The sequence below is a fragment of the Nelumbo nucifera genome, chromosome 2 (genome assembly GCF_055504915.1).
Source record: "Nelumbo nucifera cultivar China Antique chromosome 2, China Antique-T2T, whole genome shotgun sequence".
Taxonomy (NCBI): Eukaryota; Viridiplantae; Streptophyta; class Magnoliopsida; order Proteales; family Nelumbonaceae; genus Nelumbo; species Nelumbo nucifera.
In genome coordinates, this window is record NC_142650.1 from 425877 (window position 1) to 450445 (window position 24569).

At 39.7% G+C, this 24569-nt stretch overlaps 1 protein-coding gene across 11 annotated transcripts in view; it reads right to left on the reverse strand.

Moving 5' to 3' along the window:
• Positions 1-24569, reverse strand: part of LOC104588376 (putative LRR receptor-like serine/threonine-protein kinase At1g06840) — an 89009-nt gene that overhangs the window by 50785 nt on the left and 13655 nt on the right. For 10 of the 11 annotated variants that reach the window (XM_088897645.1, XM_010246276.3, XM_088897640.1 and 7 more), the window contains 6 exons: positions 17115-17265; positions 16805-16876; positions 16563-16634; positions 12607-12750; positions 12430-12501; positions 12218-12289 (listed from right to left, as the gene is read on the reverse strand). In XM_088897645.1, coding sequence (XP_088753771.1) covers positions 12218-12289; positions 12430-12501; positions 12607-12750; positions 16563-16634; positions 16805-16876; positions 17115-17265 — 583 coding nt within the window. The remainder of the gene's footprint in view (positions 1-12217; positions 12290-12429; positions 12502-12606; positions 12751-16562; positions 16635-16804; positions 16877-17114; positions 17266-24569) is intronic. The other variant, XM_088897642.1, reaches the window with a different exon arrangement.

Genomic DNA, 24569 nt, shown 5'->3' on the forward strand with positions numbered 1-24569 from the left:
CTTGTATATTGACGACAGAATGGTCCTTTTACTATTTTAATATAAATATTCTTTCCTGGGTGTCAACCGTCACTTTGACACACCCAACAATTGTCGAGATTCTAAGACTGATGTATATTTTTATCATAGTCGCATTTGTACACTATTATTGTAATCTATAGTCTTTGTATTTGTTCTTTTTCTCTTTTACCCCTTTATGGGCATTTCTGTAATTGTACATATCATTTTAATCTAATAGAAACTCTTTGGGGTGGGGGTCGACCATTTCCATTTGACACCTTAAAACTGTTTGTCTCCCTTCTTGTTCGAACCCTCTTGTAGTCATGGTATCAGAGCATTCGAGTTGATTCAAGACCTGAGACTCAAAAGGGTGATTCAAAGGGATTTAGACCTCCATATGAATACACTTTTAAGACTATTTTGAGGGATGTTTTTATCAGCCCAAGACAACCTGTTTTCTCTGGAAAAGACGCCTACCAGGTGAGTTTTTTTGTGATTTCTACCAATTGGTTGTATTGTTCATCCTTGTACCCTAAAGTTTGTGTCGCCCTGACCTTCTTTAGATGCGCCACTGATTGGTTTGAAGATTTACTTCGTTAAGGGTTTTGTCCCTTCTATAGTTCATCAGGCCAGCAAACCTTCCATATTTTGGACTGTTAGTCCTAAAACCTAGTTGTTTGGATTATTATCTTCAAGAATCACATTTTCAGACCTAGACTCATTCCTATTATCGCTCTGGACTGGAAAATGTTAACCTAGATGGATGATAAGGTTGATGTCATACCTGTGAAGTTCAATTGAACTAACTACAATATGTGGAAGTTCCATTTTGATTTCTTTGTTGAGGGAAAGGGCCTGGAAGGTTAACTGAACGGTACAGTTACTAAGCCAGATTAAACTAAAACAAAAGATTTTCAACAATGGAAACTTGACAATAGAAAATTGGTGCCCTGGATTCTAAGTTCCATTGAAACTCATATTGTTGTACTCATGAGAAGAATGAGAACTTCCTTTGACATGTGTGCTTATTTGAAGAAGGTTTATTGCCAGTCTAACATGTCTAGGAAGTACCAAATTGAAACTGAAATCTTTGCATATCGTCAAGGACAGGAAAATACAAGAATATTATACTAGATTTCTGGATTTGTGTGCTGAATATAAGTTAATACACATTGGCCCTTCTGATCCTCCTAAATGTGTTAAGTATCTTCAGAAAAACCTTATATCTGCGCAAATCGGGTAGAACGCCTTCTGCCCATTTGCGTAGGTTCAGATTTGATCCAATTCGGTTCAAGACTTGAACCTGGCTCTGATACCACTGAAGGGATGAGATATTCATCGTATGGATGCCCAAATCTTGCGGAATAGAATGGGCGAATTTCAAAAATTTCTCTCCATCCTACTGAGAATCGTATTCCCTATTTTAGAAAAATCATATTTTTCAAGGATAAATCTTGAACCATAAACCGAACCAAATCTAAACAAAAGCAGTAAGAGAGGGATATACCTGATACGGAGAAATAATATCTCCCAACGAAGGTGTTCACGCCCAAGGAAGGATCCAAAGACTGCTCCCACTGAAGATGGCGCAGTGCAGGATGGAGCAGAATTAGCAGTGTTCTTCCCAAAAACCTAATCCTTCGCAAGAATTAGAAGGACGGCACGTGAGCACAGCTTCCTATCAGTCCCTTCACAAGGAACCGATATCAAGATCCAATCTTGATTTCTCCCACTGAACTAGAGATCGAACTGGCAGGTGAGGCGGCGGCAAGAAGGAATTTCGTAGGGTTGCTGAATTCTTCCTTCTGTGATTTCAGCTCTGAAGAGGATGTGAATGTATATCTTCTAAAGGTTGTTGCCCCCTCCTTTTATAATCTTAAAGGGATCAGCTCCTAATCCCATTAGGAGTTGCTGATCCAAATCATATTTGGATCAGAATTCCCTTTAAGTGATAAGGGTAAACCCTTATCTTATCTGCAGATTAGATCAGCCTTCTCCTAATCTCATTAGGATGTTTCCAGATCTGAATCATATTTAGATCTGGACTCTCTGACTAGATAGGGTTAAGACCCAATCCTATATGCTAATCCAATCTCAGAATTCGCCCCTTATTTAACTGATCAAATCAGCCCAGTTCGAAATAGGCTTTAGGCCCAATAAGGTTATGTGCTCACTTAGCCTACCAAATTGCTGCCCAGTTGGGCTTCCTTGTATGGCATGGGACCCAAACATTGATCTACACATCAGCCACATGGGTTCAGCCCAGCCTTTGTTACAAGGCCTGGCCGAATACACTATTATGGATAGTGCACCCCCTGAAACCCATCACATGGGCTCTATGGGCCCAACACTTACCCTAAGTGGCCCCTGGACCAAGCCACCTTGTACCACCCAGGGACTATGGGCCCAACACTTACCCTCAATGGTCTTACACTTAACCTCTTAGCCCATAATGATCAAACACTGCCCGACAAGATAGGACATCTCCCTCGGCTGCAAGGAACAGTGTTGCACTCTCTACTCACATGAATCCCGGGAATTATAACATTTTGCAAACGTTTGGAACCATAATATATATACTTTTATATCTCATATAAAATATATTTTGCAAAACAAACATCAGAGAGAGTGCATCCCCGATCATTACCTTTGTCCGACAAAGGGGCTGATCCTGTCACTATGATCACCCACTCAGATGAATTCTCAGACTGTCCCAACATACCCAGGTTTTGACCCCCGCTAAGGATCTCATTGATTGGCATATCAAAGACAGCCCAATCCAACACCTAGTGCAATATCATAATCGAGTCTTGGGGTCAGGTGTAACTTTCCAGTTTTGCCCATCAATCTCCAAGGTCCAGGGCAATACTGGAAATCTGGTCCGGTTCAAAGATTCAATTAATCCTACATTGCATGTGCCTTGGGTCTCACCCTGGCGGCTGAGACAGGCCACCCCAACATTTGGTAGTACACAAGTGTCAGTCTTGGCAGGATAAATCTCCCCAGACTTATCCAACGGCTGTGACCATTCTAAACTAACACGAGTCTCATAAGTGTCCAGTTTAAGGGTATTACACAGAAACACACCACAGGAACATTAATCAAATATGTACTTTATTCATTTACAATAAATTCATAATGTACATCATTCTGATTGGAGCTAAGGGCATACAACTGTCTAACATAAACAAGGCATTGTATGGTTTGAAGCAGTCACCTAGAGCCTGGTTTGATAGATTTAGACTAGCCCTTGGAAAATTCGGTTATGTACAAGCCCAGTCAGATCATACACTGTTCATTAAGAGGGTGGACTCCTCTCTGACCCTGCTTGTTGTGTATGTTGATGATATTGTAGTGACAGGAAATAATAGTAGTGAGATTGAGTCCCTCAAACAACTCCATCAAGAGTTTGAGGTGAAAGATCTCGGTACACTACAGTACTTTTTGGGTATTGAGGTTGCTAGATCTAAACAAGCGATCTCTATCTCTCAGAGAAAATATGTTCTAGATCTGTTGGGGGAAACTGGAAAGTTAGGTGTTAAGCCCGCTGATACACCCATTGAACAAAATCATAAGATTAGTGCAGAGGGCGGGGAGCCTCTTGAAGACAAAGTTATGTTCCAACGGTTGGTTGGAAAGCTCCTATATCTCTGCCTCACTCGGCCAGATATCAGTTATGCAGTTAGTGTTGTCAGCCAGTACATGCGTTCCCCTAGAACTACTCATCTTCTTGCGACAGAGATAATATTAACATACTTGAAGAGATGCCCGAGTAGAGGTATACTGTTCAAGAACAATAATCACATGAAGGTGGAGGTCTATACTGATGCCGATTGGGTTGGGAGTGCTGATGACAGGAGGTCTACCTCTGGATATTGTGCCCTTGTGGGAGGCAACCTTGTCTCTTGGAGGAGTAAGAAGCAAAGTGTTGTTTCCCGCTCTAGTGTTGAAGCAGAGTACAGGTCAATGGCTAACGGAGTGGCTGAAATCCTATGGTTGAGATCACTACTTGAAGAGTTGGGTATTGATTTTGAGAAGCCCTTGATGTTGTATTGTGATAATCAGGCGGCTATTAAATATAGCCCACAATCCGGTGCAGCATGACAGAACTAAACACATTGAAGTTTATCGACATTTTGTGCGAGAGAGGGTCTCATCACAAGAAGTGTGTCTCCCGTATATCACATCCAACATGCAGCTCGCAGATATCCTCACCAAGGCAGTACCAAGGAAGAAGTTAAGAGGCAGACCTATCCAAGTTGGGAATGATAAATATCTATTCCCAACTTGAGGAGGAGTGTAGAGAACACTGATGTGGGCCCCACAACTGTGGTCCCCACTGTGTTCGTAGGACAGTATGTGTAATTATTTGTTTCAGTCATGGTAGTGTCAGTTGGTGGTCAGTTTTTTATTTGCTTTATTTGTCATGTAAGTACTAAGGGCAGATCTGTCATTTTCCCTATGTACTGAACATAACCTATAAATACTAAGAGAGTGGCGGCGGTAGATCATTATGAATCTGTCCCTTCTTTCAACCTTTGTTTTCTCCAGTTCTTCTCCTCTCTTTTCTTCCTTTCTCTTCCTTTTCTTCTACTTTTCCTAATCTGAAATCTATTATGGTTCAAGGCTGATTGTAGTCTTGATCGTCTACTATTACTACTACCAAGAGTGATTCGTGTTGAAGATTAATCAGTTTTATGATGTTTTTCTGAGTAGATGTTTTATGTTAGTTGTTAGATAGGAGGTGGGGACCACAGTAGTTATGTGAATCCAAATTTTATTATGTTTTTGAGTGTTATATATGCTGTTTTATGTTTTGCCGCCCTATAAGGGCATAGTAGTCTTTGTATTGCTCTATTATTTTTAGTATAAATAATAAGTGAAGGAGGTGGCCAGATGATTTGCTCTCTTTTCTTTTCAACTTCTCTTCTTCTCCTTCTCTCTTCAAGAAACTACTTTTCTTTCATATTTTTTAATTCAGCAGATTTCAACTATTCAACAACTAATATCCTTTGCTATCTCTCCTACTTTTTCTACCATTGGCTTGTCTGGTAAGTCCACTACCTATTTTTCTTCACCCTCACATGTTTGGATTATTGATTTTGGTGCCACCAACCATATAACCAGTGCTTATCCCAATCACCCAAGTCACCTTACTAAAACCCATGATAAACACAATTATTGCTAATGGTGAAAAGCTAAGCATCGTTGGTAGTAGTGACTTGTCTTTGAAACTTTCACCAACTATGTCCTTTCTTCTTTCAAAAACCTTATTCAAATCTTACTACCAGTTTAATTTCTGTTGGCCAACGTGTTGAAGAAGGAAATGTTCTCACTTTTTCTCATAATGATTGTTTGATCCAAGACCGACACATTGGGAAGGTGAACAAGAAGGGGCATAGGCTGGACCGTCTATTGAAACTTGACCCTATAACCACCTCCACAAGTTCTCTTCCGATTTTAGCTCCTAAATTAGGTTATTTTCTATAATTACATGTCAGCTTATTGAAGAACAAGTCAAGAACCAGATTGAACTTTCTAGATTTCTTTCTTTTTTTTTTTTTTTTTTGGGGGGGGGGGGGGGGGGGGGGGGGGCAGGGGGCAAGTGGTAAGGGGGTTGGCCCTCAAGCACCTTGACCATCTAAGAGTTTAGTCCTGTTTTTTAATTATACAACATTTACTAAAATTATGGGTAAAGCATACAAGAACCATAGTATTGAAACTTAACCCTATAACCACCTCCACAAGTTCTCTTCCGATTTTAGCTCCTAAATTAGGTTATTTTCTATTATTACAAGTCAACTTATTGGAGAACATGTTGGGGGGGTTGGCCCTCAATCACCTTGACCTTCTAAGAGTTTAGTCCTTTTTTTAATTATACAACATTTACCAAAATTATGGATAAAGCATACAAGAACCATGGTACTTCCACCTCACACATGATATATATTACCTTTTGCAACTCAAAAACAAGGCTTTCAATTTAGGCCTAAAGCTACAATAAAAGAAAATCAAGAAAATTCCGAGATCTTTAGGGCTCAAACAAGAGGATCTGTAGGAAGAAGAAAAAGATAAGAGGAAAAGGAGAGGTGACAGCTACTACAGCAACGCTAACATCTATTTTTATAATCTTCTTCTCCCCTTATATGTTTGTAGTTGTCCCAACTCCCACTGTGTTCATACCTCAATGCCTTTTGAAACAATGCTGATGACCTTCTATACTTGTCCAATAGAATGCCCAATTTCCTTGTTCAGTCTTCTTCCCACCATGCATTCCTGACACCAAAGTGGCTCAATCTTCTTCCCACCTTGTTCAGTCTTCTTTCCTTTTTTGGCCATTGGGACCACCCTTTTATGTTGTAACTTATGTACACTATCTTTTGTTTTATTATTTCTTGCAAGACAAGGACATAACTGTCATTTCCATAACATTGTATTATCTCATATATAAGAAACATTTCTGGGCATGATGTTCAAGACAGAACACACCCTTTTCACTCTAACACTCTCAACTCTTTCTCCTCTGTTTTGATCTGAGTTGACATGGTACCAGAGCAGGTTTTTCAACCTGTCCTTGATTGAAATCCTTTTAGATCTGTGAGATCAACCCATCTTCTTCAGTTTTGGATCTCGTATGTTGCTGTACTGATCTGCAGACATCTCTACTGCTATTTCTATGGAAGTTGCCGCCAGAAATAGGGTTTCTTCATTTTCTCTCAATCGGCTATCCAATCACTGTGAAACTTCATATCTGAAGTCGTCCAGGTCAGATCTACATAGATCTATAATTTTTTTTTGTTCGGATTCCTTTTGGAGAGTGTTCTGCCCCTCTTCTTGTTCAACAGTCCAGAAAACTTACCTTTTTTGGACTGTTATCAGTTTGAGATCTCTGTGTAACTGGTTTCTTTATTGGATTTTGATTCATCTCTGTGGCGTGTGGTTGGGCACACTTATTCCACCAAGCTTTGGACTTTCTTGAACCTTTGGCTGCTCTATTTTCTCAGTTTTTCTTTGCTTACTTTGCTGAAATGGCCATGGAGAAAAGAGATATTCTACCAGTAAAGTTCAATGGAATAAACTATGCCTTCCAGAAATTCCATTTCCAGTTCTATGTTGAAAGAAATGGATTATGGGGGTTTGTGGATGGTTCCACAAAACAACCAGATCACTCTGATTCCAAGGGACTGAAACAGTGGAAGATCAACAATGCCAAAGTAGTGTCTTGGCTTCTCGGATCTGTTGAAACCGAGATTGCTATTCCAGTGAGAAGTTATCGAACTGCTAGTGAGATGTTCACCTACATGGAAAAGGTGTATCAACAGTCCAACATCTCACGTCAGTATCAGATAGAGATAGAGATATTTTCTTACAGCCAGGGTGAGAAGAAAATACAGGAGTATTATGCTGATTTCGTGAACTTGTGGACGGAGTATGAATTAGTTCACATGTGTGAAAACACCTCTGCATGTTGCATCAAAAATCAGAAAGAACACTTTGATAGGAGGAAAATCATGCATTTTCTGATGCATCTGAGACCTGAATATGAAATTGTAAGGTCCAACACTCTCAGTAGGGGCACTCCTCCCACACTTGACACAGTTTTGGGGGAGCTTCTCAGGGAGGAAACTAGACTCATTACTCAGTCGACCCTGAGGTTGAAATCTGATTTAGGAACAGAGACAGCCTTTCTGATGAATAAATCCAAGCCCAAGAAGGACTTGTCTCGTGTACAGTGCTATGAATGCAAGGAATACGGACATGTTGTTTCACACTGCCGGAAGAAAAATTTCTGCACCTACTGCAAACAGCATGAACATATTATTCATGAATGTCCTACCAAACCAACAAAGGGGAATGGTTCAAGCTCTAAAATGAATCAACACAAGGCTTTCGAGACAACCACTGAAGGTACAGACACAGGGAGTACAGCTTCAGCTGGAATGGATGAAAATTCTGGCTCTTACAGAAGAAAGAATGCAGCAGCTAGTATCCTCAGCTATTTCCTCTGCATTTTCAGCCATCAGTCTTTCGGGTGTGTCATCCTATTATTGTTCCTCTCCTAGCCACTTATGGATCATTGATTCCGGGGCCTCTAACCATATGATAGGGGCTCACACTGGTCAATTCATTAAACCCAAATCCTTGAATAAACATATTATTATTGCGAATGGAGAGAAAATAGATATTGTTGGTTGCAATGATTTGTCCTTAACTACATCTATTAATTCTTGTTTTCATCTGCCTAAAACTTTCTTTGTTCCTAAACTTACAACTAATTTGATCTTAATCGGTCAGCTAGTTGAGGATGGTAACATTGTTTCCTTTTTCCCATGATGGTTGTTTGATACAGGACCAGCGCACTGGGACGGTGAAAGGGAAGGAGCGTAGACTGGGTCGGCTATTTGCCTTGGAATTTGAAAAGACACCAGGGCACTCATCCACATCCTGTTTACTTACTACCACTCCTAGTACTAAGGTTACTTGCAGATATAATGTATGACACTTGTGGCATAGGCGTCTTGGGCATCCCTATGCAAATAAACTTGAGTCTTTGTTTCATGATGGTTATTTGTCTTCTAAAGCTACTTCTTTTAATAATGTTGATAAGGCTTGCATTTCTTGTTTCTTGAGTAAGAGCCATGTTTTATCCTTTCCTTCAGTTGTTGAACATGCGTCTGTTCCTTTTAAAATAATACATAGTGATGTTTGGTCATCTCCAATTGTTTCCAAATTGGGATTTAAATATTTTGTTACATTTATTGATGACTGTACTTGCTTTACATGGATATATTTCTTGAGAAGCAAATCTAAAGTTTTTTCTACCTTCAAATCCTTCCTAGAAAGAATCAAAAACCAATTTGATGCAAACATTGGGGTTTTCCATTCAGACTCGGGGGTGAATACCTTGATGGAGATTTTCAAACTTTCTTGAGAGAAAATGGAATACAATCCCAAAGATCTTGTCCTAGCACTCCACAACAAAACGGAGTGGCAGAGCGCAAGAACAAACATATCCTGAGCATAGTTCGAACTCTTCTTCATGATTCCCATGCTCCAACTTCATTTTGGGTGGAGGCGGCTAGCACTGTTGTGTACCTTATTAACATTCTTCCATCATCTGTCATGCATAATACATCTCCTTTTTAAAGTTTGTTTCACCGTTCACCTGATTTTTCTATTCTTCATGTCTTTGGTTGTGTATGATTTGTTCACCATCCCCCACATGAACGCACAAAGCTGACTCCCCAATCAGCAATGTGTGCTTTTGTGGGATATAGCCCTGATCATAAGGGCTTCCTTTGCTATGATCTGAAGTCTCGTCGATTTTGCATATCCCGCAATGTCATCTTCCTTGAGAACATGTCCTTTTTTGCTCACATTGTTAAGTTGCCTACTACTTCCATTTCGATACTACATTCTTTTGACTCTGCAGGTTCTTCAGATTTACTTTCTATTCCAGAGTTGCTCCTTGCCTATTTCAGAAAGAGGCTAGCTGCTCTAGCTCCTATTGTTCTACCCCCTTCATCACCAGAAGCTGATCCATCATTCCTAGCCACGAGTTCTCATCCTTCTCTTGATCCTTTAAGTACACCTGCACCAATCCATGATCCTCAACCATCCTCTAATCCTCATTTACGTCTCTCTTCTCGAATTTCCCATCCTCCTGACCGCTATGGTTCTCCTTCAAACCATAGCTCTTTCTCTGCTATTCTATCTACCAAAAATATTCCCACATCATACCAGAAGGCCATGGCTGTCCCACATTGGAAAGAAGCAATGAATACTGAGCTCCAAGCTCTTATGGATAATGATACTTGGGATATGGTTCCAGCCCCTCCAGATGCCTCTCTTATTGGAAGCAAGTGGGTATATTCAGTGAAACTTAAATCTAATGGGAGTCTTGATAGATACAAGGCACATTTGGTGGCACAAGGGTACAACAGGAGTATGGGATAGATTATGATGAGACATTTGCCCCTGTAGCTAAGATGACCACCATCCGTCTGTTGTTGGCTATATCTGTAATTAAACACTGGGAAATTCATCAGATGGAAGTCAAAAATGCTTTCTTGCACGGGGACCTCAAGGAAACTGTTTATATGAAGCCTCCACCAGGATAATATGATAGTTCTTCCCTGGTATGTCGACTCAAAAAGTCCTTGTATGGCCTTAAACAAGCCCCTAGGGCTTGGTTTGAGAAATTCCGTTCAGTGATCACAGATGCAGGATTCACACAAAGCTCTTCAAATTATTCATTGTTCATTTCGAGGAGTCCCCAAGGAATTACATTACTACTTCTTTATGTGAATGGCATTCTTATTACCGGTGATGACAGTCAAAGTATTTCCTCTCTGAAACAGCTACTCAATCAGTCTTTCAAGATGAAGGACCTCGGTCATCTCACTTATTTTTTGGGTCTAGAAGTTACTCACTCTCCCCATGGGTATTTTGTTAATCAACACAAGTATGCGATGGACCTTGTGAAATCTGCGAACCTGAGTGATGACGAACAGGTTGACACACCTCTTGAGATGAATATGAAATTTTCAAAAGATGATGAGGACCTCCTAGCAGATGCCACTCTTTATCGACAGCTTGTCGGTAGTCTGATCTACCTCACCATGACACGTCCAGATATCTCTTATGCGGTTCAAGTGGTCAGCCAGTTTGTTTCTTCTCCTCGACAACCGCACATGACAGCAATTCTTCACATTATCAGATACATCCGTGGAACACTTTCACATGGCATTTTCTTCCCTACATCTCCTTTGCTTAGCTTATCCACATATGCAGATGCTGATTGGGCAAGATGCCCAGACACTAAACGCTTCACTAGTGGTTGGTGTGTCTTTCTTGGTGATTCTCTTATATCCTGGAAGTGTAAGAAGCAACAGACCGTTTCCAAATCATCTACCAAGGCTGAGTATAAGCTATGTCATCCGTCTGCAGTAAGATTATATGGCTAACAGCCCTCCTTAATGATCTTGGCATCTCCTTGTCATCCCCAGTTCCTATTTATGCTGACAATGTGAGTGCTATCAAGATTGCATCCAACCCGGTCTTCCATGAGCGCACCAAACACATAGAGGTTGACTGCCACTTCATTAGAGACCAGTTTTCTGCTGGACACATATCTCTACCGCACGTGTCTTCTGCCCTACAGCTTGTTGACATATTCACAAAGGCTATACCCGTGCTCGCCACCAGATTCTAGTTGACAAACTGATGCTCGTATCTCGGCATCAGTTTGAGGGGGGTGTAGAGACTGATCAATGTCTCTTACATCTTCTTTCCTTTTTTGGCCCTTGGGACCACCCTTTTATGTTGTAACTTATGTAAACTATCTTTTGTTTTATTATTTCTTGTAAGACAAGGACATAACTGTCCTTTCCATAACATTGTATTATCTCCATATATAAGTTAAACATTTCTGGGCATGATGTTTAAGACAGAACACACCCTTTTTCACTCTCAACTCTTTCTCCTCTGTTTTGATCTGAGTTGACAATTACAATGAATTATGTTATGAGATATTCATTAGATGGTGTATAGAATTTTGTGGGGATCTAACAGTTTATTCACATTTCACTTTGTCTTGAAATTTTAATTTTCATACTACCTAATTAGAAATTCTTCTTATTCTTCATTACTCAAGGTCAATTCGTAGGGCAGTTTATGATCAAAAGGAATTAATTCATCTCGTTTGATGAATCTCTTGGAGGTGCTAAGGAAATTTCTCAACCTCATTCTTATACCCCACCCTCCAAAAAAAAAAAAAACTTTTTGGTGATGTTTGCAAGTCTTTCCCATTAGAAGCTATGAACAGCTATTTGCATGCTTATTGAAACTTTTTCCAAGTGTGTGGTGCCTTTTTTGTATCCCGTCTGTACTGTTTCAAGCCTTTTCCGATCTTGTTCACATCATTAAATAAAGACAAACTTTTGAAAAAAAAAGTTAGATAATGGAACATAGTCAACCAAAAAAGTTGTAATTCCTATGCACCATCTGTTTAAAGATAGAAATTAAGATAACCGAAAATGCTACTCCTGTGTACATCAGCTTTAGAAAATGAAATGCAAGAGTCTACTAAACATTTGGCCGGTTAAAGCTGGCTATGATAACCAAATGAAATGATAATACCATTATGACAAGCAAAAAATAAATGAGACAACTACCTGTAATTGAAATAAACATTCAGAGGATTTGCAGAACATACAGTATACGCAAGTCCAGAATGTTTGATAACTCTGGTGGAAGATATCCAGATAAGTTATTGTTGTCCAAAAGCCTAGAACATCCATATCATCAGCAACAAAATCAAGATCACAACAACACACACTTTCAAAAATATAAGAGTATTCATTATTAAAACCATAAGAGAATGTTATGATATGAATAAGAACATAAGGAATTGCTAAATTAACTCACAAGTGAAGCAGACTAGATAATTTGGAAAGCTCAGGGGGAATTTGCCCACTAAGTGAATTATTGTTCAGGTGGCTGCAAAAATATATATATAAATATATTTGTATCAGAAAATTTATTAAAGATAGTTAAAATTCTGAGCCAACTAAAAATCCACATTGAGTTTGAGAAGCCACTAACAGATGCTTTATTCTGTTTAAGTTTGAGAACGAATTTGGTATTGGTCCTGATAATTGGTTCTGGTCAACTTGGAGTCTGTCTAAGTTAGGAAGATAGCCAATCTCAGCTGGTAAAGAACCTGATATCTTGTTTCCATTCAAAAGCCTGTATATATACACAGAGAGTCCATCTCAAACAATCAAAAATCCATATAAGTTAGTACATAAACTGGGCTACAAGTGAATAAATAATCATGAATAAATGATACTGAGAAAGCATAAGTTACTGGAAAATTTCTTAACCAGTTACTACTGCAGTTTTCTCAAAGAATGGTATGTTTATAATATTAAGGATATAGAATAGACACCTCATTGCTCGGTTTGTATAATATCAAAGATATAGAATATGCACTGATAGAAACAGTTGACAAATCCCAAGGAAACGAAGCTTACCTAAAAAAACTACCAAAATAGCCACAATCTCTTGTAGCCAAAACAAACCCCAAAACGACCTCCAAAAAGAAGGAAAATGAATCCCCAAACTATGAAGCATTGACTTTCCTCCCTATGCCTACACCATCCCCAAGGTGAAAACCACAAAACTCCAAGACATTAACCCCATTGCAACTAAGCTACTGTCTCCCCTCCCTCTACTTCCCTTACGCAGATGGCACCTTTCCCTTTTCTCAAACATCCTTTGCTGTTCAATTTAGAACTAAATATTTCACTCCTTCCACTCAACCATTAATGAGATACCTTGTCCACCTCATGTCTCTGTGTGACTTATACTTCCAAGCCTTCACACCTTATTCCTTTGTTCAAGGCCAAAAAGATAGTCACCTTCTATAAAGAAAACCCTAATCTTCTTGGAAATAATAAACCTTTCAAAAAAAGCCCATGGATACAGGTAATTAAATTTGTAATTTAAAAACATACTTATTTTTATATATGAACATATCTAGCATATTATACAAATATTTACAGACATACTAAATTGTCCATAAACTTTTCTAGTACAGCATTTAGCATTACATGTATTACAAGCTATGGTTCTAATATCCCAGTTAAGAAGGTTATGAACCTATGGCAGTTTCCCCAGCCTCCTTTTCATTCATCATTGCATTCTCCAATTCATCACCAGATCATTCTTCTACTTTCAGTTTACAGAATAGAATTCACTACTTGGATCTATCACTCCACTACTATTTCTATTGATGGTAACTTTTTCAAGGACGATCATCCATTTCCCGATCTTATCCAAAACCCAATCCAGATGCTATTACTCAAACCTAACTTCATCCATGTCTGGAACAGACAGACAGAGAGAGAGAGAGAGAGAGAGAGAGAGGTTGTCCACTTCCTTCTCCCAAGCATAGGGCCACACTGGTCATGCCAAGAAACATCCTGAACTTAAAAACCATCCTTCTAACTCCAGCATCCACCTTAGCCAGTTCCACTAACAAAAAACAGAAAGACAGACAAGGAAGACCGGACTACCATAAATCTTCATAGGTGGACCACAAAGGCCCATTTGGAGCTTCAAGTCAAACTTCACCTCCAATCTGTCTATTTCCTTCTTCAGTCCAACACTTAGCCCTATTGATGCAGATAAAGAAGCAAGGAAAGGATTCATGGAGAAACAAATTAGTTTTCCAATTCCTACACCAATTTCAAAATTTTTGGGTGATAGGATATTGCTATTGTTTGAACTATTTAGTTTATTTTCTAGTTGGAGGTGTCTTAAGGATATGATTTTAATTTTTCTGGAAATTTGTTATTATTTAAAAATTACTATTTATGGTAACTACCAAACGTTTTTGTAATTAATAATTTATAGTAAACTCACGATTTTCTATCTTTACTAATTTCTGGTATCTTTACATTAACTAGTTTTAGAAGGACAAGTAAGGTGTTATTGGAGTTCTAGTTGTTTCCAAAGATATTTTTTATCCTCTCTCACCTATTTCTATTTCTGCTTGCACGAGATCTGTCTCACCTTTAGTTTCTCTCCCTCCCTCTCTATCTATCCATCTAAGTTCTTGCTCATTCTTTGGTGGATAGCAAGCTCTGTACTTGATTTTTTTTTTTCGATAAATAGATGTCTACTTAATTTTCCATCCTTAATCAACTAAAGCCATTATTCACCTAACAAAGCCCACTACCAGATCTGGAATTTGTTAGACTCCTACCCTGTCCTACATCAGTTTGTCATTAGAACCAAATGAAGAGGTACCAAACCAGATCCAGAAGCATTATAACCAAATCCAGAAGTATCATAAACTTAGCTAAAACATGGGAAATACTACAATGAAGGAAATTAATACCAAGCTTGGTGATTTTATCCATAGCCATGAAGAATAGAAGAATTGACTCCATGACCGAATTGACTGCATTGCATCTAGAGTTACATATTTGGCCAAAAAGTCACTGCAAAAGATCACAAGTTTAACACTCTAAAGTTCAAATTAGAAGCCTTTCTTATAGATAAAGGTATTATTATTGCTGAAAGCTCTTCAAATGCCACATCTAATGGAGCATCTTAGCCTACTTCTTGGACAACAAATTCTTAATCCCTTCTTCCTCCACTGCCCTCCATGTCACAAGCTATGGAGCAACAGTTTCAGCATGAAGCTACCCTTAAAATTCCTACCCTAAAGCTGCAATTCCTACCCTAAAGCTGCAATTCCTACCTTAAAATTCCTACCCTAAAGCTACCCTTAGCCTATTTGCTTGAGTTAATTCTGGTTGTTGCTAGGAGTCTCTCTCTCTCAAGTCTCAAGTTCTTGCTCATTCTTTGGTGGACAGCAAGATGTCTATTTGTTTTTCGACTCATATCCTTCATTCTTAATCAACCAAAACCCCTTCTTCACCCCACAAAGCCCATCACCAGATTTGGAATTTGTATGACCCCAACCGTGTCATACATCACCTATATAAACACTCACCAACTATATGTGTCTCAACATCCATAACTGGACTTTTCACAGCCAGGAGTGTGTCTGATGAGTAACACTGGATCATTATCATATTCACAATTGGAGTAAGTAATGATTTCAATGATAATAACCACTAAGGGATGAACCATCCCTCTCACACTGCACCTCCTTAATTTTCTCCTCAGCTTCAAACTCCATCTCTACTTGGCTCCTGATCTCCTCTAACTTTCAGCACAGACAAGATTCATTTCATCCGTTTTCTTAAATAAACTCTGAGATTCCCATTTCCAAGTATGTTAAGAACCTACCAACTTTCAAGGTTTCCCTAGCATGGGATGGTTTGCAATGCAAGTTTAAATCTGACCCAAATCCAAAAACCAAGATAACCTCCTTAGTTTCACTCTTTGCCTAGATGCAGTCCAATAGAATTGAATAAAGAACCCATCAAAATATTTTCCATGTAGCCGATTTCTTGCTTAGCACTCCCACTTGTAGGTCCCAATACTTCACTGTTAAATAACTATTAAACATGTCCAACATACACTACTTGAGTTTGGTTCTGGTTTCAATTAACAATATGCCATCTATATGAGACCTGAGATCAAATCCCACTGCCTCCAGGGTTGGGGAGTTAAGGGGATGGGGGATGGGATTTCCCCATTGTGTAGACCCATGATGCTAAAAAAATGCCATCTATACATCTGCAAGCATACTTATTGAAAGTTAATCCAAAACCCCAGGGAATTGATAAAGCCTAATCCTAACAAAAACAGATCTAAATGTTATTTTATTTTGTCCACAAAACATATAATAGAAGAATTAAATTAGAAAATAGAAAATAAAAAGTCATTTTTCAACAAGACTCATTAACTAATAATTTTGCATACTTTTTTTGTTTAAGGATTTAAGAGGAAGTAATTTTACAAATAGCAGCAACACAAACAACATGTACACCATTGGATATAATACAAGCACCTGAGCATATAACTATACCAACTATGAGATCAAAATGTTGAATCTAAATAATATGAATTCCACTTACAAGAGTTCCAAAGATGTAATATTTCCAATCTCTTTTGGTATATTGCCAGTTATTTCATTCCACATAAAATCTCTTCCAAAAGAAACCAAGAAAGGGATTAGTATTATAGAAAGGATAGTATGCAAATTTTTTAAGATAATAAGCAAGGACAATGGTATCTTCTACATATGTAATATATTGATGTCTTTGATGCTATAGGTTATTTTCAAAGTTCCACTTCTATATAAAATGTTACAACTCACAATACTTGAATATGCGATAGTTGACCAAGCTCAGGGGCTAAATATCCTGAGAGATTCATGTTTAGCAGCTGCCTATAACAAAAGGCAAAAAGAAAGTTATGGTATCATTTATAATCTACCAATATAACAACAATTAGTCAGGAAAGGAAAATTGTATTGTAATAGCAATGCTAAAGGTAGTAATAACAAAATCATATTAAGTACTAGTTTTGCATTGCAACACTTCATCTGTGAGAAGGCTACTTCCTAAACCTTCTGGTACACAATGTAATAAGATCCCAAAGGGTTGAAAAACATTAACAAATCATACAGTTCTCGTATATGCAAGTAGCCATCAATCCCAACTGTATCGAAGCACAAAACTCCTGTCCAATTCGATGTGCATGGGTCCCCCTTATTCCAATTATTAAGATGCTTCATTTGATCAATTAACCTGGTCTTAATTGTTTGCAATGCGGTAACTGCAAAACAGCAGAAATGATTACTTGAATTTCATCATGGGTGTAAATAAGAGAACATGTTAATGCTTTAATAAGTTGGATTTCTTAGGTGCTATGATATTGCCCCAGCACAAATGGGAGCAGCAGACTTTAAAATAGTAAATCATTACCATAGGCCTTATCAGGTTGCAAGTGTACAAGTTACCAAATCTCACTGGCATGATCAGGTCCAACACATCATAAAAAGCATAAGAACAAGAAAAGCAGCAATAATAATGAAAATTGGTGCTGTAATTTAACTGACACCACAAGCATGCAATTATGCAAATGTGCACACTTGGCACATGCACACACATGCATCTCTCCTGACCAAGTGACAGGAAGGCTGAGTATATCAATTTCAGGACAACCCAGGTGTCATTATGAGTGACAGCCCTAGTGCTTGTTTAGTGGTGTTATCCCTCCATTGAGCAGTAATCATGACGGTTTCTATGCTGGTTGACACTTGACAGTGCAGTTGTTAGTTAAAGTTGTGATTAGGGTTTTCAAAGTGCAGATGGTGGAATATTGCAGAATGTGATTAGGGTTCTCTCCTACATGTTTCCTCTTGCTGTGTGGATTGAACTGTCCTGCATAGGTGGTAAGTAGGCAGCTGTATTACCCTAGTAATAACAGATTTCATTTATGTGTGTTTGTTTTGTGGGATAGTGATGGAATAAGTGTGGTGGTGTTGACAGCCTTGAGTGGATAGCATTATGGCAATGACAGGAAATAGTAGTGATCAAAAGTCAAGTGTTACGATCACCCCTGATTATTTGAATGTGCAAAAAACATCCATTAAACTAAACGGTGAAAACTATGTGCCATGGGCTAAATCAGTGGAGGTTTTTCTCAAAGCCAAAGCTAAAGTGAAGCATGTAAAAATGGCAAACCTTCAGCCAAATCTCAAGGGTATAGTAAGTGGGAGAAAGAAGCAGCCAAAATCATGGCATGGTTGTAGAATGGTATGGAATCAAAAATAAGTATGAACTTTATGTTTTTAGATATAGCTAAAGAAATATGAGACCATGCTGAGAAGGTTTATTCTAGTCAGGACAACATTACAAGAGTGTATCAGATTTTTCAAGAGTACTTCAATTTACAATAAGGGAATCAAAGCCTTGAAGAGTACTATGCTAGTATGAGAAACCTCAGAAATGAAGTCAATGCTTACCAACCCTTGATTTTTTTATGTTAAACTTCAACAACAACAATAGGAGCAACTTGATGTAACTACATTCCTTTTGGGTTTGAAGCAGGAATATGAACCTGTCAAGACACGGATATCGGGTGGTTGTACTCTTCCCTCTCTTGAGGAAGTATTTGCTCGACTTTATTGGACCTATAGAGATTGCTACTACTTCTAATAGGTCTTCCCTAGCCGTGGCAAGAGGGGGAGATTGTGGTAATAGGGGTGGAGGTCATGAAGTACGAGGAGGTCGTGGGAGACCTTTATTTGGCCATGGTGGTAGTGGTAATGGAGGTCAAGATATAGGGGGAGGCTGTGGTAGAGGATGTAATGGCCCTAGAAAGTGCACATTTTGAGGAATAGATGAGCATATTGTTAATTTTTGCTATGACCTATATAGAGAGAATGGGCCGAATGGCCCATAGGCTGTTCTTATTTATTTAATTTTCTATTTCGTTTGTTAATGGGTCTTTAACTAATGGGCCTTTTATGTTTATGTTTAATTAAGTTAATATCCCAATTAAGGGCCTCTCTGTAAATACAGAAACTTTGTATATTACTTTTTAATGAAAGGATTAGGGAAGGGAGAAAGGTTTGAACAACTATTCTCCCAAAACCCTATTGCCGCCAACTTCTCTCTTGCTGCTGATATCTAATCCTTTTCATAACCTCCCCTCCTTCTTTTGGCCTGTTTTTCTTCTTGGTCATCATTTTTCATTTTTTGATCAATAACATTTCATTACTTAATCACAAAAGTAATTACAGTGAGGAAGATAAACTTTCTTATCTTCCAATTGGGGCTTAAAACTCCCAAGAACAAAAAGGAAAAAAATTACACTTGTGCCCAAAACATTGACTCCCTCTCGACTCCTTGCTTAGCTAACCCATCCACAAAAGAGTTAGCTGATCTTTTCACCCAGCTGATCTTAATTTCCATCTCTTGAGCCAGCCAACTAAATTTCCTCCTCTCATTACTATACATCCATAATCTACTATTTTCTTTATTCAGCCACCCTACCACCACATTTGAGTCCCCTTCAATGATGAGTTTTCTTATATTCATCTCCTTAGCTCTTTGAACTCCTTCCAAAACTGCAAAGATCTCAGCCCTGAGAGAGTCACCCACTCCAAATTGGGCCAGAGAACATGGCTGAAATAAACCCATTCTCATCCCTAAACACACCTCCAATCCCCAATTGTCCAGGGTTTCCCCGACTACTCCCATCAAAGTTTAGTTTTAAAAAGCCAGCCGGTGGAGGTGTCCAAGACACACACAAGATTGCTTTGGTCTGGGTGCAGTTAGCAATCTCACCCCACTTCCTCAACAAATCATCCATTGTGAAGTCTATAAACAGCTCTAAAGATTTCAGCCACTGTACTACCCTTATATGGAGCAGTTCTCTCAGTTCTTCATTGCTTCTTTCTACTCCAGGATTCCCCCGACTACTCCCATCAAAGTTTAGTTTTAAAAAGCCAGCCGGTGGAGGTGTCCAAGACACACACAAGATTGCTTTGGTCTGGGTGCAGTTAGCAATCTCACCCCACTTCCTCAACAATCATCCATTGTGAAGTCTATAAACAGCTCTAAAGATTTCAGCCACTGTACTACCCTTATATGGAGCAGTTCTCTCAGTTCTTCATTGCTTCTTTCTACTTCAGAGAAGATTCTAGAATTCCTTTCCTCCCATAGGGACCAAAATACTGCAGCCCTCAAACATCTCCACATGATCCTTCCCCTTTTCATTCGGCATCTGAAGGAGGGGGAAAAAAGGCTTTGCAAATTGATGGAGGATTCCATCTACACCCAAAAAGGAAAAGTGCCCAACTGGCAAATCACCAATAAGTGAAAACCAGTCTCCTTAAACTTTAGTGAAACTGAATATTTCCCAATTAGCTCCTCCACACCTTCAACCATATCCTTCTTCCACATTGTAACTATCCCCCCTGAGGCTCTGATAACCCTGCATTTGGGGTATTTTCGGCCTTAGAATAGTCAAAGCGTACCCTTTTCCCAGTTAAAATCAATTATGTGACCTTTGAGGGTCTCCATGCAAATTATGTAGAAAATTGGGAAGTTTTCTAGGCCGAAGTGCAGTTTTTGGGAAGGTGGTGTGAAGACCAGCTAAGAGAGGGTGTTTTTGTAAAGAACTGAGAACAGGAGGGCACCTCCAATCTGCTAAACCCAGTTGGCACCCATCCTATTGTAGTACCATGCTCCCCTCTCCTTAGCAAACCCTAGGGAGCTTTTTTAACCTAATCTTTTCACTCTTAGCAAACCCTAGCCGCCCCTAAGTGTTTAATCACCACCCTCCACCTCTTTTAATCTCAACCACTCATTTTAGGGCTCTCCTTTATAGCTTTTAAACCCTAGGGCGCCACCTATTCTACTAATCCTCACCATTCAGCCCCTCACCTCCAAATCTCAACCACTCCCTCCATCTTATATCCCAACCATTCAATCTAGGGCACTACCTATTCTTTTAATCTTAACCCTTCAACCCTAGAAGTTCTAATCTACACCCTCCATTTTTGGGCACCCAAATCTCAGCCCTACATAATATTGAGCACTCTCTCCTTTTATTTTATTTTTATGAATGCCCTCTCCTTTTATTTTCAGCCATAGGATCACCTCAATACCATCCTAACCATCCATTTTTAACCTTAGGGTGTCCCTAACTTTGCGAAATCCTACTTGTCGCCCCCCATCTTTCTCCCTATTTCCAGTTGTGTCCACCCTTCTCTATAAAAAGGGTCCTAGGGGCCCTGTAGAAGGGGTTGGTCAATTCACCCAGTTAACAAGGCTAAGGTTTCTTGAGGAGTTCAAGGGTTGTAGAAGGGGAGGACGCCCAGATCTTGTCAGGAGGGGTTCCTGCAAGCTGTTCAACCAATCTGCAACTACCGCCACTGGATCTGATCAACCATTCTTTTCTTTTCTTTTCTTTATTTTCTTTTCTGTTATTTTTATTTCTGCAATCTTTTAGATTTAATTCTTGTTCATTTCTCTGTTTTGCAGATCTGAATTCGTTCGGTTCAAGGCTAAGGTGTCTCGAGGGGTTCGAGGGTTATAGAAAGGACAGACGCCCGGTTCTTGTTAGGAGGTGTTTCTGCAAGCTGTCTAGCCGATCTTCAACTACCGCCATCGGATCCGGATTCTAGATCGTTTTTTTTATTTATTTCTTTTATCTCCTTTGTTGATTCCCATACTTTATTAAATTCTGATTTTTATTTATTGTCTTGTTTAAATTCGAAACATTTAATTTCAGCAATAATAGATTCTATTTTCTTATTTTCTGCAATTCTCGATTGTATTCCCTTGTCCAGATCTAAGTATATATTAATTTTTCACTTGCTTCCCTGTGGATACGACCCGTTCTCACCCATTTACTACATTAGTAGTTTTTTGAGAAACGGTAAAAATTATAAATGTTTAAACTAGTGTTCCAGGGTGTTTAACGACGCGCTTCCGAAGACACCAGGCTCCCCATGATGAGGCAGCCACCCAATTGGTCCCCCTAGCTCTCCAAATACTCTTTGCCCATCTGCCATCAAACTCCATTCTTTTGGACTCTTGTATTAATACAATGTCCGGATCAAATCGCTTTAACACCTCTTTAATCGTTGCTCCTTTCCTTGCACTTCATATACCCCTCACATTCCAGCTAAGAATCTTCATTATCAACTCTCTCTTAATTCCCTTCTTCACCTGCCCACTACTTCCCCCCTTTTCTTCTATCTCCTTTAACCCCGAACTTTTTATCACCTTCCACATCCCTTTTCAACCTATCAACTTCACTCAGTTTCCTTTTCTTCACTTTGATCTCCTCCTTTCTCTTCTGTAAACCGCCTTTCAGGACGTTCAAGTTATCCAATCTACATCCTAGTTTCCCCACAAATTCTGCTATTGAATCCATTCTCCTGTTTCCCTCCACCAAAACTCTCCCTGCTATTTCCCCTTCATTTCTCCTCTCCTTTCCTAATCTTCTCCCTCTTGACCCCTCTCCTCTGATCTCAGTCCTACCCTCCCTCCTCAACACATTTTGTTCCACCTCATTAAATACTCCTTCAATAATCTCCCACACCTTCTCATTCATGTACCTTCCTATCAGCTCCCCCTTCTGATCCTTCATCAACCTCTCCACAATCTTAAGGCACCCACCTCCATTGTTGGCTTCACATACAGGGGCTACAGAGCTTGGAATGGGATCAAAATCTGGAACAAAGGACATAGAAGACTCATCGATATAACAAAAACTGAATTTACTCGATTACCTGGGTTTAACTGGAGGGGTGGATTTGACTCCGGGCATAATTTCTCGGCCTACCATACTGGTTCAAAGAGTTGGTAATTATCCGTCCCCCTAAGTTGGTTGGGAAGCATTTCTGTCCTTTGGCTAATCTGGCAATCTGTCCTCTCTCCCCATTGTTTACCCCTTGGTGATGTACTCATGCTCTGCTTCAGGTTCTCCTGATTTGCCACTCTATTTCTGCCATGCACAATCTGAAGCCTTGGAGATGGGTTAATTCCATAAGGTTCAGCAGCCTCACTTGCTCCCATAATTCCAGGACTTACCGCGCCAATTGAGCCTTCTTGGCCGCCTGGATTGCTTCTCCTCACCTCTTCTATGTCCCCTTGAAATAAGCCCGCAATGTTCAGGCCCATATCACCTTCATCAAAACCTCCATCGTCCTTCACACTACCAATACTAGTACCACTGACTAAGCTATCGTCCGAGTCCTCACTATTCTCCCTGCATCAAACCCATCCTTCGTCCACCCTAAAATCTTCTTCGCACCTTTCTCTTTCAAATCTGGGGTTTGGTCTCTTTGTGGAACATCTCAAAGAGCTTGGACCTTCTCGATCTCAACAGCGCAACCACTGTGAACCACCCTGAACACCATTTTCCACCGTTGTATTTTGTCCCCAACAGTTCTCCCCAATGTAGACAAAGATAGACCAAAGGGACGGTCCATAGTCGGCCCTTCTACCACCCTCTTACCCCGACCTGCGTGACATTTTAAGTGGTCACGTGGGCCACTAAGCCTAGAGCCCAGTTTAGTATGCGAATCGACCTTAACCCCCACCGACTTGGACCAAGCCATTCGATGTATATTGTTTGGTTCACTTATCTTCTTTGCCACGTCAGCATAGGTTAAATTACCCGCCCCACTTTTGCTTTTTTCAAAAAAAAAAATGAATTTATTTCTTTTATTGGCTGACTTGTCACCTGGTCTTCCCCCACCGACTAATTAAATACTAATTTGGATTTCCCACGCAAGTTTTCTTCTTTTCCCACTCTCCTTCCTCCATGTGTCCACCACCTTGCCAACACATCATCATCTTCAACCTTTGGACTTCTTCCCTACCACGTCTGTTCGAATTCAAACGCCACCCACACCTTGAACCATGCTCCTTCTGAGCAGATTTCGAAGAACCTTGGGACGTTTTCATGCTTGATTCCGGCAACTTGAATCTCGACTACCCCCAAACTTCTTTTGTTGGTTCCCATCAGCACCCCACCCAAGCTTCGAACAATCTGTTCAAGAACAGAGTCCCTCCACAAATTGAAGGGAAGACCTAACAACTTCAGCCGTATGTATCCATCTTTCACCTCCACTTCGTTACAGAAAGGGCTCCAATTCTGAAGCTGAATGAGGCTGCCATCCACAACCACCGTGTTGAAGCAAAGCTCCTAGTCGCCTACATCAAGAACTGCCTTTGTCTCTATAAATGGAAATAGGCTAGCTTCATTCTTCAAATTTATCTCCTTAGCTACAATAGCCAGTACCTTCTGCCAATCCTTCACACTCCTGTCAGCCACTAGCACCAATCGTTTCCTCCAATTATCTATGCCATCACCCACCATAATTTTCTAGTGTACAGAGGAACAGGCAACCACCATACCAGGAACTGTAGGTCCTTGTACCTCTATACTCCCACTTGTTCCAACCACACCCTCCTTCACCTAAACCTTTCGGCCATTACCTTTTGATTTCTGGTCAACTGCCTTCTCACCTTTCGCCTTCTTCCGGTCCACAGCCACAAGGAAAGCCTGCAACTCCTCCACAAAGACCAACCATCCTTTCTACCTTTTACCTT